The following is a 14,243-nucleotide window of genomic DNA, read 5'->3' as shown; positions in this document are numbered from 1 at the left end:
AATTTTTCATTTTGTCCTACATGAGGGGTTGTGGGGAGTAGGGGTGGAAATCACCGTAGATTATCAAGTAATCCTTTTTTTCTTTGTGTACTTTTGGAGTAAATCTAGATTATGTTGATGTAACTATTAGGACATTTCTGTTTCTTCATCTCTAAAGGAGCTGGGATCTGGTATTTCTGTTCACTTTCCTTCCAGCATGAACATTTTATGGCTAAGTAGATATTAACTTGTTTATTAGTTGGGGATATTACATACATACATTAGATGTGTCCCTACACTGTTAATTTGGGTTGGAACTGAAAATATACTTTCTGTGTGTGCCTAATGCTACTACAGTGAAGTTCTTGAGCCAGGTCTGTTCAGTCATATTGTTGAAAAACTGTGTGGTATTTATGAAGGAGAAAGAGACGATAGAGGTACCGTGAACATTCACTGTTTTATGTGCATATGGTTTGTATTGTGTTCTGTGTCAGTGTTGCCTCCCAGAGCTGTCTCAGCGTTAGCTCTGATTCTCTGTCTAGCATCTAGACCAGAGACTGGCATATAGTAGGAGCTCTAAAGAAATATTTGCTGAAAAAGTGCATAAAGTAATTTTTGAGCATTTTATTATGTGCTGGGCACTGTGCTAAGTATTCTATGTATGCTGTTTCATTAACCCTCAAACCTTCTGAGATTGGTACTGTTAGCATGTTATGAATTTAGGAAGTAAGTTGAAGAAATTTAAGTTCAAATAAGTTAAGTGACTTCCTCAGGATTACTCAGTGCCTGACTGGCAAAGATAGGATTTTAACTTGTCTTTCTGTCTCTGAGTTCCATCAACTTAACTACCATATCCTTATAATACCTACCCACTAGTCAAATTAAAATCTAATAAGAAACTGTGTAAAAGCATACTTAGATTGAGAGGGAATAAGAAATTCGGTTATTGTTTTAGCACTCACCATTAGACATAGACGTTTCTCCATTTCTTTTCAGGGCCTGGGGTAAGGCAGTGCACACATCTGCTCTGTATATTAAAATATCCCCTCAACTCATTGAAGTGGAACAAAAACAAGGTTACTTGACAGGACTATAATTGTAATCACACTATACAGCTTTACTTCCTTCCCTTTAATAGTAAGACGATTTCTGTGTCCTTAAACATGCTTCTGAAATACCAGTTTTAATGGCTATATAGTTTTTCATTTATGATTGGATCAGGATTCATTCTGTCATTGCATTGTCATTCACATAGGTTGTTTTCAATCATAAAATACTGTAATGAACATCTACAAGTTTGGATTTTTGCTTTCACCTATTGTTTCCTCAGACAACTCTAAGTAGTACAGTTAATGGACTAAAAGATGAAGGCTCTGACTCTTTTCACATGTGTTGTTAAACTCCTCAAATCTGCGAACCAGATCTTTATGCTGTACTTGTGTGATTTATTTTGAATATAAGCGAAAGCCTTTGTATTAGTTGCCCTGTTAAATCCCATCTTGCCATTTGGGCAGCCTGTTTTTAGTGTGTTTTCTCTGATATCGGTTAACATTATATTGGCTAATTACATTGAGACTAGGAGACTGGAAAATGAAGATAATGTGGAAAAGCAAGAGCTTGTGAATTTGGGAGTGCCCTATTCTTTTAAGATGTGATGTGGGTTAAATGATAAACAATACATCTTAAATTCTTTAAAAGTGGCAGAAGTAATTGGAATTTATCTGGAAAAAATCAGATGTGTATTCTGATGCCCTAAATTCATGGGTGAAATATTATCTGGACTAGAGGAAAATTTTGTGTACATTATATGGTGTTCTGTATTTTGACAAGCTTACTTTGATGAATTGAGAACTGAGTATTTTGAGGAACAAAACCTAGGACAGTAGGCTGGAGGGAGTTGGAGGTCAGGGTTTTAGCCATGTATACAGAGATAAAGCAACATATTTAATAAAAAGAAGAGGAAAATCTGTATAGTGTGCTTTACTCCAGAGGTGGATGAGGGAGAAGAGAGGGCACATCTCCTTGAGAAGGGGGTGTGGTGTTGAGAATGGAGAAAAGGGATAAGGCAGATTACGCAGAAGAACTGGGGTAGAAGAATAGGTTGGATGATAAAAGGGGCTGACATTAGTCCCTGAAAGGGTTTTTAAAAATAACTTCTAACTTTTGCTTTCATCTTTGCCAGCAGTGATGTGATCTGCTTTCAGCTGTAGTGAAGCAAACTGAATAAAGTACATTGTGCATGTTAGGTCTTTTACTTGCCTGTTGGTACATGTTTATAATATTTGGAAATGCTCTCACTGCGAAGAAAAGTATAGTTGTGCTGTAGTGGGTAGAGTGAGGAACATAAGGGTCATCACCAGCAAAGTCAGTGATGAAAAAACTGGATTTTAAACTCTCTGCTTGACTTTGTGTAGATAAGTAAGCCAAGCAGGGTGTTTCCTGGGTGTAGTTAAAATACAAGTTTGGAGCACAGGTAAAAGGCCAAGAGGCTTGGAGATGTAGACCTGAGATGTACCAAAGGGCCAAATGCAAAGTTTGGGAACTGTAATGTCATATAAAAACTAATAAAGAAAGGGTGGCACTCTGTCTTATATCCTGAAACGTTTTGAAAAGAATATTGAATTTGACCAGAAGGGCATTGCTAGTGTTATTTCAAAGAGAGATTTCAGTTGAACTCTGAATTGGAGGAAGATGGTGATGGAAGGCTGGAGAGGGCCAGTAACAAGGGTTGAAAAAGGAAAGAGTATTCAAATATATGCATAAAAAGACCATGAGGAGGTTGTATAGATGATGACACACTAAGCCTGGGAAGACAAGGTTTCTGGTGCTAATTTTTATTTCTTTAACAAGGGTGATAGAAATGTCTGTTCCATATATTAATACTTTACACAGCTGTTTACCTCTCAGCTTTGCTAGCAAGACATAGGGCTTGTGAATTAACCCTGGGTAGCCCTGGCAGTAGATAGAAGTAATAGTGCTTCCATGTGTGACCTTGAGACGTGTTGAAATGAGGCAACCAAGGAAATCCTTTATATTGGGCCTAAGAGCCAAGATCTCAACTTGGGATATGTTACCCCGAGAGTTGTTACCCTCATACTATAATACCGTGAATAATAACCCCAAGGGTTCTGTCGTCTCTTTTTCCTCATGTCACTTCCTTTGATGTCTAAATGTCACCATGCTAACATCTGCAAACTTTGAAAATTCTGATTTATTCTGCAATATTTGGAAATTTCATTGCTCGTAATTGTATTTCCTGGCATGGTTCTGCTATAATTTTCTGTGTACACAGTAGCTTTTCCTTTTAGTGCTGAATCATAGTGAAATCCTTGTTCAACCTAAGTTAAAGTATAGTTGCGAGGGAGCTATCAAGACAACTAATTACAGTGATGGTGAAATGAATACAGGTCAAACACCCCAATCTGAAATTCAAAACCTTTTGAGCACACCAACATGATGCCACAAGTGCAAAATTCTACACATAAGTACTTAACATGAACTTTGTTTCATGCTCAAAATTATTTCAAATATTATTTTAAATTACCTTTGGGCTATATAAAGCATATATGAAACATGAATGAATTTTATATTTAGACTTGGGTCCCATTCCCAAGATGTCTCATTATGTATATGCAAATACTCCAAAATCTGAAAAAAATCCTAAATCCGAAACACTTCTGGTCCTGAGCATTTTGCATGAGGGATACTCAATTTGTAATATTTTCTGTGTATAGCCAAGTTTGCACATGCATAGGTTACAACATCTCATCATGTCTTAACCTTTCAGTCTGGAGGCCGGAGTTTTCTTTTTACTTTGGTTGTAAATTGTATTCGGATTTTAGAAATGTAAAGCTTAGAGAAATGTGCATCTCAAAATTAAGAAAGCTGTGCCCTCTGTTAGAGATTGGGGGCAAAGTTGGACAGTGTAGTAGAAAGGTCCTAAACAGGGGATTTGGTTCTTATTTTTGCTATCAAGCAGAAGACTCAAAACTGTGGGAGGAGTCTAAACCATATCAGGTCCACCTGGGAGTCTTTAAAGTTTAGGGTTACCTAGCATGGGGATAGTGGTACAGCAAATAGTTGCATAGATTTTACTTGTGGGCTGGTGAGAATATAGTGAGGATTCACATCTACCTGTAATCTGGGTAGAATATTTGTATAAATCATTTTGGTTTTTGGTTTTCTTTTTAAAAATTTTAAAATCGTTTTGGTTTTCTTAAGTTTTGGTTTCTTCATTAATAAAATGACAGAACTGAATTGCCTAGATGATATTCAAAGTTTCATGTGGTTCTGTTAGTCTGGGATTCTACAGTGGAATTTTGTCACTCCTTTTGGGAAGAAGTTTACCTTTGGTGGCTGTGAATAAAAACCACATGGGAACAATGCCATTTATCATATGGGATAATTCTGTGTGTTTATGTAATCGTTTATGTTTCCAAATGTGTTAATAATGTACAGTATCTCATTTGATTAGCTCAATCAGGTGATGAAATAGGTCAGAAAGGTATTATGTTCATTTTCCTGATGAAATAAAACATGGTGGTTAGCATCTTGAACAATTTAAATTTGATCATCTTACTTGGTATGCCAGCCACTAAGGATGAAATCCTGCCACTGAGAAAGAAAACTCAGTGAGGAAAGCTTTCTCACCCTCATCTATCTAACAAATTGTATGTATTCTCCAAGTTCTGACTTGAATGCTGGTGCAGCTTTTCTTGATAATCTCTTCTACGACACCTGAGTAGAAACACTTTGATCATTCTCCTCAGGACTCAGGATTTTAATGATCTGTTTAATGCCTTTCTCTTCCACCCTAGTGAACTACTCAAGTTCTAATACCTTGTCTTATTCATCTCTACACCTCATAGCCCACACTGTTCCTGGCATATAGAGATGCTTAGTGAATAATTGCAGAATCAAATGAAAGAGTCAAGGTGATGTGTTGCGGAGTGAGGAGAACTTGGGCTTCGGACTGGTGGAAGGAGATGTCATTGTATACATTTTTTAGATTGAAATTTTGCCCTGTATATGCATTTAAAAATTAAAAACCTAGTTGAATAAAAGGGGGGCGGGTGGGGAGCCAGGGGCCAAATCTATCAATAAAATAAATTTGAATTTTTTTAAAAAAACGGCAATTAAAACTCATATGTTCATGGAAAAAATTAAGTTTCTGTTTTAGTTTTTCCCTAAATGATTTTGCCGTATCACATAACAGCAGTCTTGTGGTCAATCAAGACTGTTTTCAAGTGGTGAAATGGAATTTTTTAATTCCCTGGAGAGAGAAATATTTACCTAGTTAAGCTTTGTGTTATCGTGATGTTTTTTATTTGTCTAGTGACCTCTTCTTATTGAAAGACTAGTTAAGAGAAACCTTTTAGCACTGACTTTTTCAAATTTACTGTAATGTAATGACCTCTTTGAAAGGAGAAGTACAGAGTGTATTTTTCATAATGTTACTTAAATTCTGTAGACATGAAACTAGATATAAAACCCTTATGTTCTTGGCTCATATACCACTATAAACCAAATCTGCAAATTAAATACAAAGACAACTACAAAAACAAAACAAAACAAAAAAAACAAAATTCAAATGAATACATTTATTCCATGTGACAGATGATGTTTAGGTTTCGCAGTAGAAAAAAATAGCTTTAGGTCTAATTCCATTTTAAATCTGTTTCTGTATTTTAACTTCAGTGATAATAAAAGCTGTGAGTAGTGCCTCTTCTCATCAGTAATGTTATGCAGGAGGGTATTAATGACTTCAAGGCCTTGTTGTTAAGTTCCGGAGGAGACATCATACCTAACCAAAACACCTGCCAGCGAGCATTCCTCAAATACAGGCTTGTAAGTTTTACTGAGATGTCATCCATTTTGTTCATTGGAAGATAAGGTTAATATTTTGACATTATTGAAATCTTCATTACGTGATTTTCTAAACCAGTTATTGCTGGAAATGAGAATGGAAAAACATGACATATCTACAATTATATTTACTGCTAACAAATGTTTGCAAATTGTACTACACATATAGGACCCATATAACACTTGCATATAATAAAGTGCATATATGGTATTGGCTGTTAGGCTATTGGCTTTTGAATATGCATGCCATGCCTCTATTGCCATGTGCTCCATTCAAATTCCCTTTATTTTTTACTCTTTCTTTTACAATGACTATGAAACTTATGCTGTGTGTAGTGTGCCGCAAGGACATTTGGCCTGAAGGGGATCTTCACACAACTGAAGCAGCAGCAGTAAAAGCCTAGTGCCAGTGTTGAGACAGTGGCTACTCATGATCTTGAATGTTTATTCTTGTTTTTAGATTATCTTTTGAAATGAAAGTATTTTTTCAAAACTTGTACCCAACTTACACATCCTTTTCTCTCCCAGTATATTTGGGAAACATTATTTTAGCAAGTATTTTTCTGATCACTACCTAAGGAACCAGGATTCAGAGATGTGAAAAACAAAACAAGCTTGGCCCTTCCTAAGGCAATGAAAGACACTTTAACAGCAAGCTATAAATAGATTGATTTGCGCTGTTCTAAAGGTATGCAAAGAGCACTATGGAACATATCGAAAGGAGCTACCAATTATTGTGAAGGTAAGGGTGAGGTTTAGAGCACATCATGGAAAAGGTCCTTTTGAAATAGAGTCTTAAAGGATGAGTCAGATAAGAAGATAGGTTTAAACTAGACAGAGAGATGTTGTATGTAAAGACCAAGGTCATGAAAGACATGATTATTGTAATGGTGAGAGGTGTGTGGCCCTAGATAGCATTTATCACGTGAGAAGTAAGTTGGAACCCCAAACTAAAAGTCTTGTTTGACTAGGTGTTTAGCCCTTATCTCATCAACATAGGCGAGCCACAGTGGTCTGAGAACTGGGAGAATGTTCAGGGCAATATTTTTTATATATAGTGGTTATCACATTGTATTACAGTATTCTCCTTCACTTGTCATTGGAGCTCTTCAAGGGCTGTGAGCATTAGTTATTAATCTTTGTGTACTAAGCTTTTGGTAGAGTAACTGATGAAAGTAATGCTTAGAAAACATGGGTTGAATGACTAATCATGAGTAAAGAGGATTTAGGAGAGAATTATGACAATCTCCTATGGTGGTAGTTTTAATGCTCTGTGGGTCACAGACTCCTTTGTGAGTGATTTTGAAAGCTTTTCCTTGAAAATGTAAATACATATAACATTTGGCTTATAGTTTTATGGGATTCGTGTACCTCTGAAGCCAGTCCATGAATTCCTGGTTCAGAATTCCTCCTTAGGAAATTATACCCAGACAGCCATCACCATCACACGTTGTCATGAATAGTTACTATCTCTTTTAGCAGTCTTTAAATATATTATAAGGCTGGGTGCAGTGGCTCATGCATGTAATCTCAGTACTTTGGGAGGCTGAGGCGGGAGGATCATGAGGTCAAGAGATGGAGACCATCCTGGCTAACACGGTGAAAACCCGTCTCTACTGAAAAATTAGCCGGGCATGGTGACGGGCACCTGTCGTCCCAGCTACTAGGGAGGCTGAGGCAGGAGAATCGCATGAACCTGGGAGGAGGAGCTTGCAGTGAGCCGAGATCGTGCCATTGCACTCCAGCCTGGGTGAAAGAGCGAGACTCCGTCTCAAAGAACGATTGTGTCTCTTTCTTGTAATTTTCTTGAGTTTCTTTCATATTTAGGAAGCAAACAGCTGACCTGTCTATGAATAAAGAAAGCATTTTAAATGATTAAGGTAAAACTTTTCTGGTCTGGTCTGTAAAGATAATAGACAAGTATGTGAATGAATTAAGCCGGCAACCAAGAAACAGCCACTTGAGGAGAACCTGACATTCCTGAATTTGAGTTTAGCAAGTGAGTTGGAAGTTTGCAGGGCCACGCTCAGACTTGATTTGCTAGAAGGTCGCACAGACTCAGAAAAGCTGTTAGAGTCATGGTTATAGTTTATTACAGCAAAATCATACAGATTAACATCAGCAAAAGGAAAAGGCACCTGGGGTGAAGTCTAGGAGAATTCAGGCACAAGTTTCCAGGTGTCCCATTCCAGTGGCATAACATAGATGGCCTTAATTCAACAACAATATGTGACAACATGCACGAAGTTGTCAACCAGGGAAGTTCACTTGAGCCTTGGTGTCCAGGGTTTTTACTGTTGGTCAGTCACTTAGGCTTGCAGCACCTCATGACAGGCTTCAGCCCCTCAGACTTTTCCTACCCTGCCCCTAGAAGTAATAGGTGTTCACTGTAAATCACATTGTTAGAATAAGCTGTCTGACGGCATTGGTACCATGCGACCCAAGGCCTCAGGCATACAGAAATATTCTTATCAGGGAGAATATTCCAGAGGTTCAGAACTCATCTACCAAGAGCCAGCCAAGGCCAGTTTTGAAGACAAGTCTTGGGAATATGCAGGGTTTGAGCAGCTCAGTCCTGCTGAGTTAACCCTTTCTTGTACAGCAAGTTAGCTGTTCAGGGAGTTAGCTCTGTCTATCCTGCCCCTGTCTGCCTAGCCACTCCTTTCCTAGATACAGTGTACCTCCCTGCTCTCGTGATAGATGGCCATTCCATGTACTCAGACTTTTTTTCCCTTGCCAACAAGTAATTGGAATGTTTAGATTTAAGAACATGTCTGCTTTGCAGTTTCATGTGACCATGGTGAAATTATGCACCAATTCTATCATTGTGATTCAACAAGTATTTTTTGAATGCTGCTGTGCATGAGGCGTGGTGTTAGATGGCAGATTGACAGGAATGACTAATACAGGTATCTGGCCTCAAGGAGTTTACAGTTTCATAGGAGAAAGAAAAATAGCAATTCTGGTAAGCAGTGTGTGTTTTGGAGAGCACTTAACTTCATAAGAGAGCATGGTTGAAGGTGTATCTGTGTGTATGAGAAGGTGTTGGTGATAATTAGAAGACTTCCCTCAAGAGGTCACTCCTGGGGTTGAGCCATAAAGATCAAGTAGATACAAGTGGGCATGAAGCTAGTGTTTTGCTGCCAGTCATTTCTGTAGTTAGGTTGCCTGTGTGGTTGGAGCATGTATGTATTGTTATGGGTGTAGTCTGCTTGGCTTCATTAAGAGAATGCCCCAGTCGTGGCCAGAATACACATGTCTTTTTTAGGGTTTGCACCAAGGGGAATAGGGAGTGTCTGGCTCAGTACAAATCTGTTTCCGTTACTCCATTACCCAGAAAGCCACTGAAATGGCATTAGCCTACAGTTAATGGGTGGTAGTGTTTTCATGCATTGCTTCTCAAAGGAGGAGTATGTGAATGTTTAGTTTGGGGCTGGTTAAAAACAAAACAAAACAAAAAAAAGTATAACCATTACAAATTTAAATGTACTTTGTTTCTAATGGGAAGGCAAATGCTTGCCTTGCTTTGATGAAATTGAACATAACAAAAGTTTTCTATACTTGGAAGCAAAAAACTTCAGGAAAAAACCTGGATCCAAGTGTTACTACATTTCCTTGGGCTTCCACATGTGTGTGGTTCTTAATATAATTTGAAACTTCTAAGAGCAACGAATAGTTGTTTTTTTGAACAGTGCATAGAAGTTGTGTGATAATAGGATCAAGAATGTATTATTAGAGTGAATATTGGATAATTTCAAACGGTTAACCTTGAGATTTTTTTCTAATAGAATCTTCCTCTTTTTCCAGCATTACAGTGTTTCTGCCACCTCTGTACAAAAGACAATTTTACTTGTGTGACAGATGGGCTCTGCTTTGTCTCTGTCACAGAGACCACAGACAAAGTTATACACAACAGCATGTGTATAGCTGAAATTGACTTAATTCCTCGAGATAGGCCATTTGTATGTGCACCCTCTTCAAAAACTGGGTCTGTGACTACAACATATTGCTGCAATCAGGACCATTGCAATAAAATAGAACTTCCAACTACTGGTAAGTTGTTCTATAAAATTTTTTTCCTAGATACTACAAGAAAAACTCTTCATACTCTGTGACTTTAGAACTGGAAGGGATCATAGAAGTTGTCTAATCCAACTCATTCCGTTTAGAGGCAAGAAGTGGCTTGTCCATTGTTACAGACTTATAAGAGTAGCCAAGATCCTGCCTCCTGGGTGTGTGTTGTTTAAGAAGGTTGTTCCAGGGTGGACTTCCTCTGAGGTCTGTTATACCTAAAAGGATAGATAAAAGCAAATTCTGACAAAGCCCACAACAACATCTTCAGATTGTCTTTACTTTGTTCTCAGAGTGAATTTCTTCTTCCTTATATAATGCTCCTATCTTTTAAAGCAATCAGCAGTCTTTTAATGAGTGGTAATTCAGAGCAGCACTAAGTAGTCTAGATGTTTTCATTTTGTAATTTCAGCTTGTTTTATGATCTTTATGCATAAATTAATTATACATGATTTCTAGAATTTTGGTCCTTCACCTGTAGTTTACATTTAAAATTTCCCGGGGCTGGTGGCTCATGCCTATAATCCCAGCACTTTGGAAAGCCTAAGGTGGACAGATCACTTGAGGCCAGAAGTTTGAGACCAGCCTGGGCAACATGGCAAAACCCTATCTCTACTAAAATAACAAAAATTAGCTGGGCATGGTGGCACATGCTTGTAATCCCAGCTACTTGGGTGGCTGAGGCACAAGAATCTTTGAACCTGGGAGGCAGAGGTTGCAGTGAGCCGAGATTGTGCCGCTGCACTCCGGCCTGGGTGACAGAGTAAGGCTCTGTCTCAAAAAAAAAAAAAAGATAATTAAATAAGTAGATAAATAAAATTTCCTGGCAGAACCAGTAGTTTGAAGGCTTCATAAACTTTTTAATTTTAAGATTCCGGTGTAATATGGAAGTCTGAGCACATGTATTTAACTCTTACCTCTTTCCCCAGATCCCAAAGGAATATAAAAATGAGGGCAACCTATGTTAATGCTAGTGGAATTAATGGTAGAATGCCACCCACATGCCAACACTTATGAGGAACTTCTGCAATTCTGCAATTTACAGTACAGATGACACCAGACTGGTAAAGAATAGGATCAATAACTAATAAGAAAGGTTAGTCATTGAAAAGTCCAACCAATAACTTAGACGAAGGATTGGGGGTGAGGTGAGGGTACGGGCGAACTCTCAGTTCCCTTTTAGGAAGCACCTGGCTTCAGTCCTCAGAGGAGCAGACACGGTTGCTCACTTTCCACTCAGAGTTGGTCCAGGCCTTGTGCTAATTAAAGGAGGAAGCACTGCTGTAGCACAGAAGGAAAAGGCCAGTCCTCCACCTGTTCACCATGATAATGCAGCTCTCCCGTGGTAAGGGTTGGTCAGACTACAATGTCTTTGTGACTTTGATGAAAGCATCTGCAGTTATAATGTAACAAAGAAAAGGATAATTCCAGAATTTCCCATTTCCATCATTTGAGCTTGAAATATCTGAATAGAGATTTATAAAACCTTGTGAAGAAGTCACCTCATTTCTCATATTTCTAATTAACGTATATAAACTTCTCATTTCCAGCTCTAGGATAAGCAAACAGCAAAAAATTACCAATGAAAAGTTAGGAGTTCAAAAGAAGTAGTCTGAACTAGATAGATTAGATGTCATCCTATGAAATAGGTTTACCACATGACAGTCCAGGGTCTATTTTCAGTTATTCACTATGAAATGAGAACATTTCACAGTTGTAAAAGGTTGCTTTCAGAAGAAAAGCCCAACTGATGAATGTTTTTAAAAATGCACTATTGAGAGTGAACAACAGACTGGATGCCATAATTTTATAGTCAACTTTGGGACAAGCTTAAGAAATTGTGTTACAATTCAGAGAAAAGACAGTTGGTGAGCATATTAAGAGATACAGGGAACAGATTTAGATGATCCAATATGCTTATTATCAGAATTCCAGAAAAAGGCATGAGACTAGAAAGAAGACAGAATACCAGGCAAAATTAATGAAAACATATTAATCCAAAACATATAATAAAAAGTATCAGTTTTAAAAATAAAAGAATTATATAAGCATTTAACACACATAAACATGGGTTACCTATAAAAGGCAAAAAAAAAAAAAAAAGAAAGGTTCAGATTTTCTGCTTAAATATCAGAGGGCAAATGGAACATTTTTGTAGTCACCTAAAATTCTTTAAATAGGCCAAGATTTTTCATATACAAAGGCAACAGCCTTCTTGCCACAAGTTCAGTGTACAAGGATGCATGGACTGTTCCTGAAGGAAATTACTAGAAATAGGATTCTGTATGATAAGAGATCAATCTACTGAAGATCTCAAGAATGGGAAAGATGTGGTATGAAAGAAATGGTGGTAAGTAGTAAGCCAGTAAGACTCAGGAGGAATGTCAAAATAATTGTAATTTTCTGAAACAACCAGAAAATTTTAATTATTAATGGAAGTTACAAGAAAATGATCTGGACTTAAAAGTTCAGGAGGTTAAGATAGAATAAAATGTATATATACGCAAACTCTGTTTAAAAAAAAAAAAGATATGTTCTGCCTTTAAAAAACTGGTGGAGCTATTGGCTGGGCATGGCTCATGCCTGTAATCCCAGCACTTTGGGAAGCCAAAGTGGGTGAATCACTTGAGGTCAGGAGTTCGAGACCAGCCTTGAGCAACATGGTGAAACCTGTCTCTACTAAGATACAAAAGTTAACCAGATATGGTGGCACATGCCTGTAATCCCAGCTACCTGAGAGGCTCAGGCAGGAGAATTGCTTGAACCCGGGAGGCGGAGGTTGCAGTGAGCCAACATCACACCACTGTATCCAACCTGGGCAACAAGAGTGAAACTCTGTCTCAAAAAAAAAAAAAAAAAAATTGGTGGAGATATATGTACTAAAATGTGAGTTGTTTGGGAGTGATGAAGATGTGTGTGTTTTTTGGTTTGTTTTGATATTTTTGTTTGTTTTTCCTGCTATGAGCATGTACTGGCCTTGGAACAAGAAGACAAGTCAAACATACTTTAAAAAATATATACGATTTTTAAGGAGACGTTAATGGGTATTGTTACAGGTTATTGGTATTATTGACCTGATGTGATAAGTGGGGAAGGTACTATGATATTGGTAGCAGCTGGCCTTGTAATGATGGCTGAAGAGTACAGAAGGAGTAAGTGGGTGCTGACAGAGCTGGTGTGCATGAAAGGAGGCCTAGTGGGAGAACACTGAATGATTCACTTGTTCTGGGTTTGAGCCCTATAAACTGCTGTAATGAGGCTCTTTGGCTATGTGGTGGCAGTGGCCAGCTGCAGGAATTGTGTAGGATTAGGAAAATGGGGGTTGCCACCTACAGTGTTTTTGTTGTTGTTGATGTTTATTTCACTCAAGGCCCTTTTTCAGTAAAGTCGTCACCTGGCCTTGGTCCCGTGGAACTGGCAGCTGTCATTGCTGGACCAGTGTGCTTTGTCTGCATCTCACTCATGTTGATGGTATATATCTGCCACAGTCGCACTGTCATTCACCATCGAGTGCCAAATGAAGAGGACCCTTCATTAGATCGCCCTTTTATTTCAGAGGGTACTACGTTGAAAGACTTAATTTATGATATGACAACATCAGGTTCTGGCTCAGGTAATGTAATTAATTGTTTCTCCTGTTTCCTAAGACGTCTTTTTAAATTAAGTGATACTTATTTTATTAGTTTGCTAATAAGCCAACTTGTTAGAATGTGAGATAATATAAATAATATTCCAGGTTTGAAACTTACAAAAATCTTTAAGCTTGATGTATATATGACTGTGGCTGGTTTAAAATAGATTGGAACTTACTTAAACTGTTAAAACAAGTCAGTCAGCTCCATGGTGGTATAAATTTCAAAGCGTTCTCACTTGTATGATCTAATTTGCTTTTCATCACTGTGAGGTAGAAGGGATAAGAACAATTATTCTCATATAGATGAAGCTGAAGTTCAGAGATGTTCAAATGATCTGCAACTAACCCGTTCTATTGAGGATTGTTTAGCAGCCTGATGTTTATATTTGAAAACAGGCATGACAAAAGTGTATTCAGAATTGTGAAGGTTATTTGCTTTTTAAACATTATATGAAATTGTCTTTTGTACAGGCCTGGTTTTTTAAAATTAAACTCATGAACTCTTACGTCATTTTCTCACTTCAGAAAAATGTCTAATCACCTTCTTATTTAATGTAGTTTTGGCCCCTAATGAGGTTTGCTTTTCCCAGTTCTATTTGTTGATATTTGTGGCATCAGAAGTAGATGAGCTAATTGTCAGAGTCATCCCAAGGTGGATTTTGGCATAGCAGTGCTTCATGTTTAAACTGAAGGG

At 37.8% G+C, this 14,243-nt stretch overlaps 1 protein-coding gene across 2 annotated transcripts in view; it reads left to right on the top strand.

Annotated features, from left to right (window-relative positions):
- Positions 1–14,243, top strand: part of TGFBR1 (transforming growth factor beta receptor 1) — a 50,721-nt gene that overhangs the window by 14,893 nt on the left and 21,585 nt on the right. Inside the window, exons 2-3 of one of the 2 annotated variants that reach the window (XM_023202834.2) lie at positions 9,652–9,897; positions 13,286–13,528. In XM_023202834.2, the coding sequence (XP_023058602.1) occupies positions 9,652–9,897; positions 13,286–13,528 (489 nt within the window). The remainder of the gene's footprint in view (positions 1–9,651; positions 9,898–13,285; positions 13,529–14,243) is intronic. The other variant, XM_023202840.2, reaches the window with a different exon arrangement.

This window comes from Piliocolobus tephrosceles, chromosome 14 (assembly GCF_002776525.5).
Source record: "Piliocolobus tephrosceles isolate RC106 chromosome 14, ASM277652v3, whole genome shotgun sequence".
Lineage (NCBI taxonomy): Eukaryota > Metazoa > Chordata > Mammalia > Primates > Cercopithecidae > Piliocolobus > Piliocolobus tephrosceles.
Note: the sequence above shows the minus strand (reverse complement) of the source record. Positions and strands in the feature narration are given on the sequence as shown.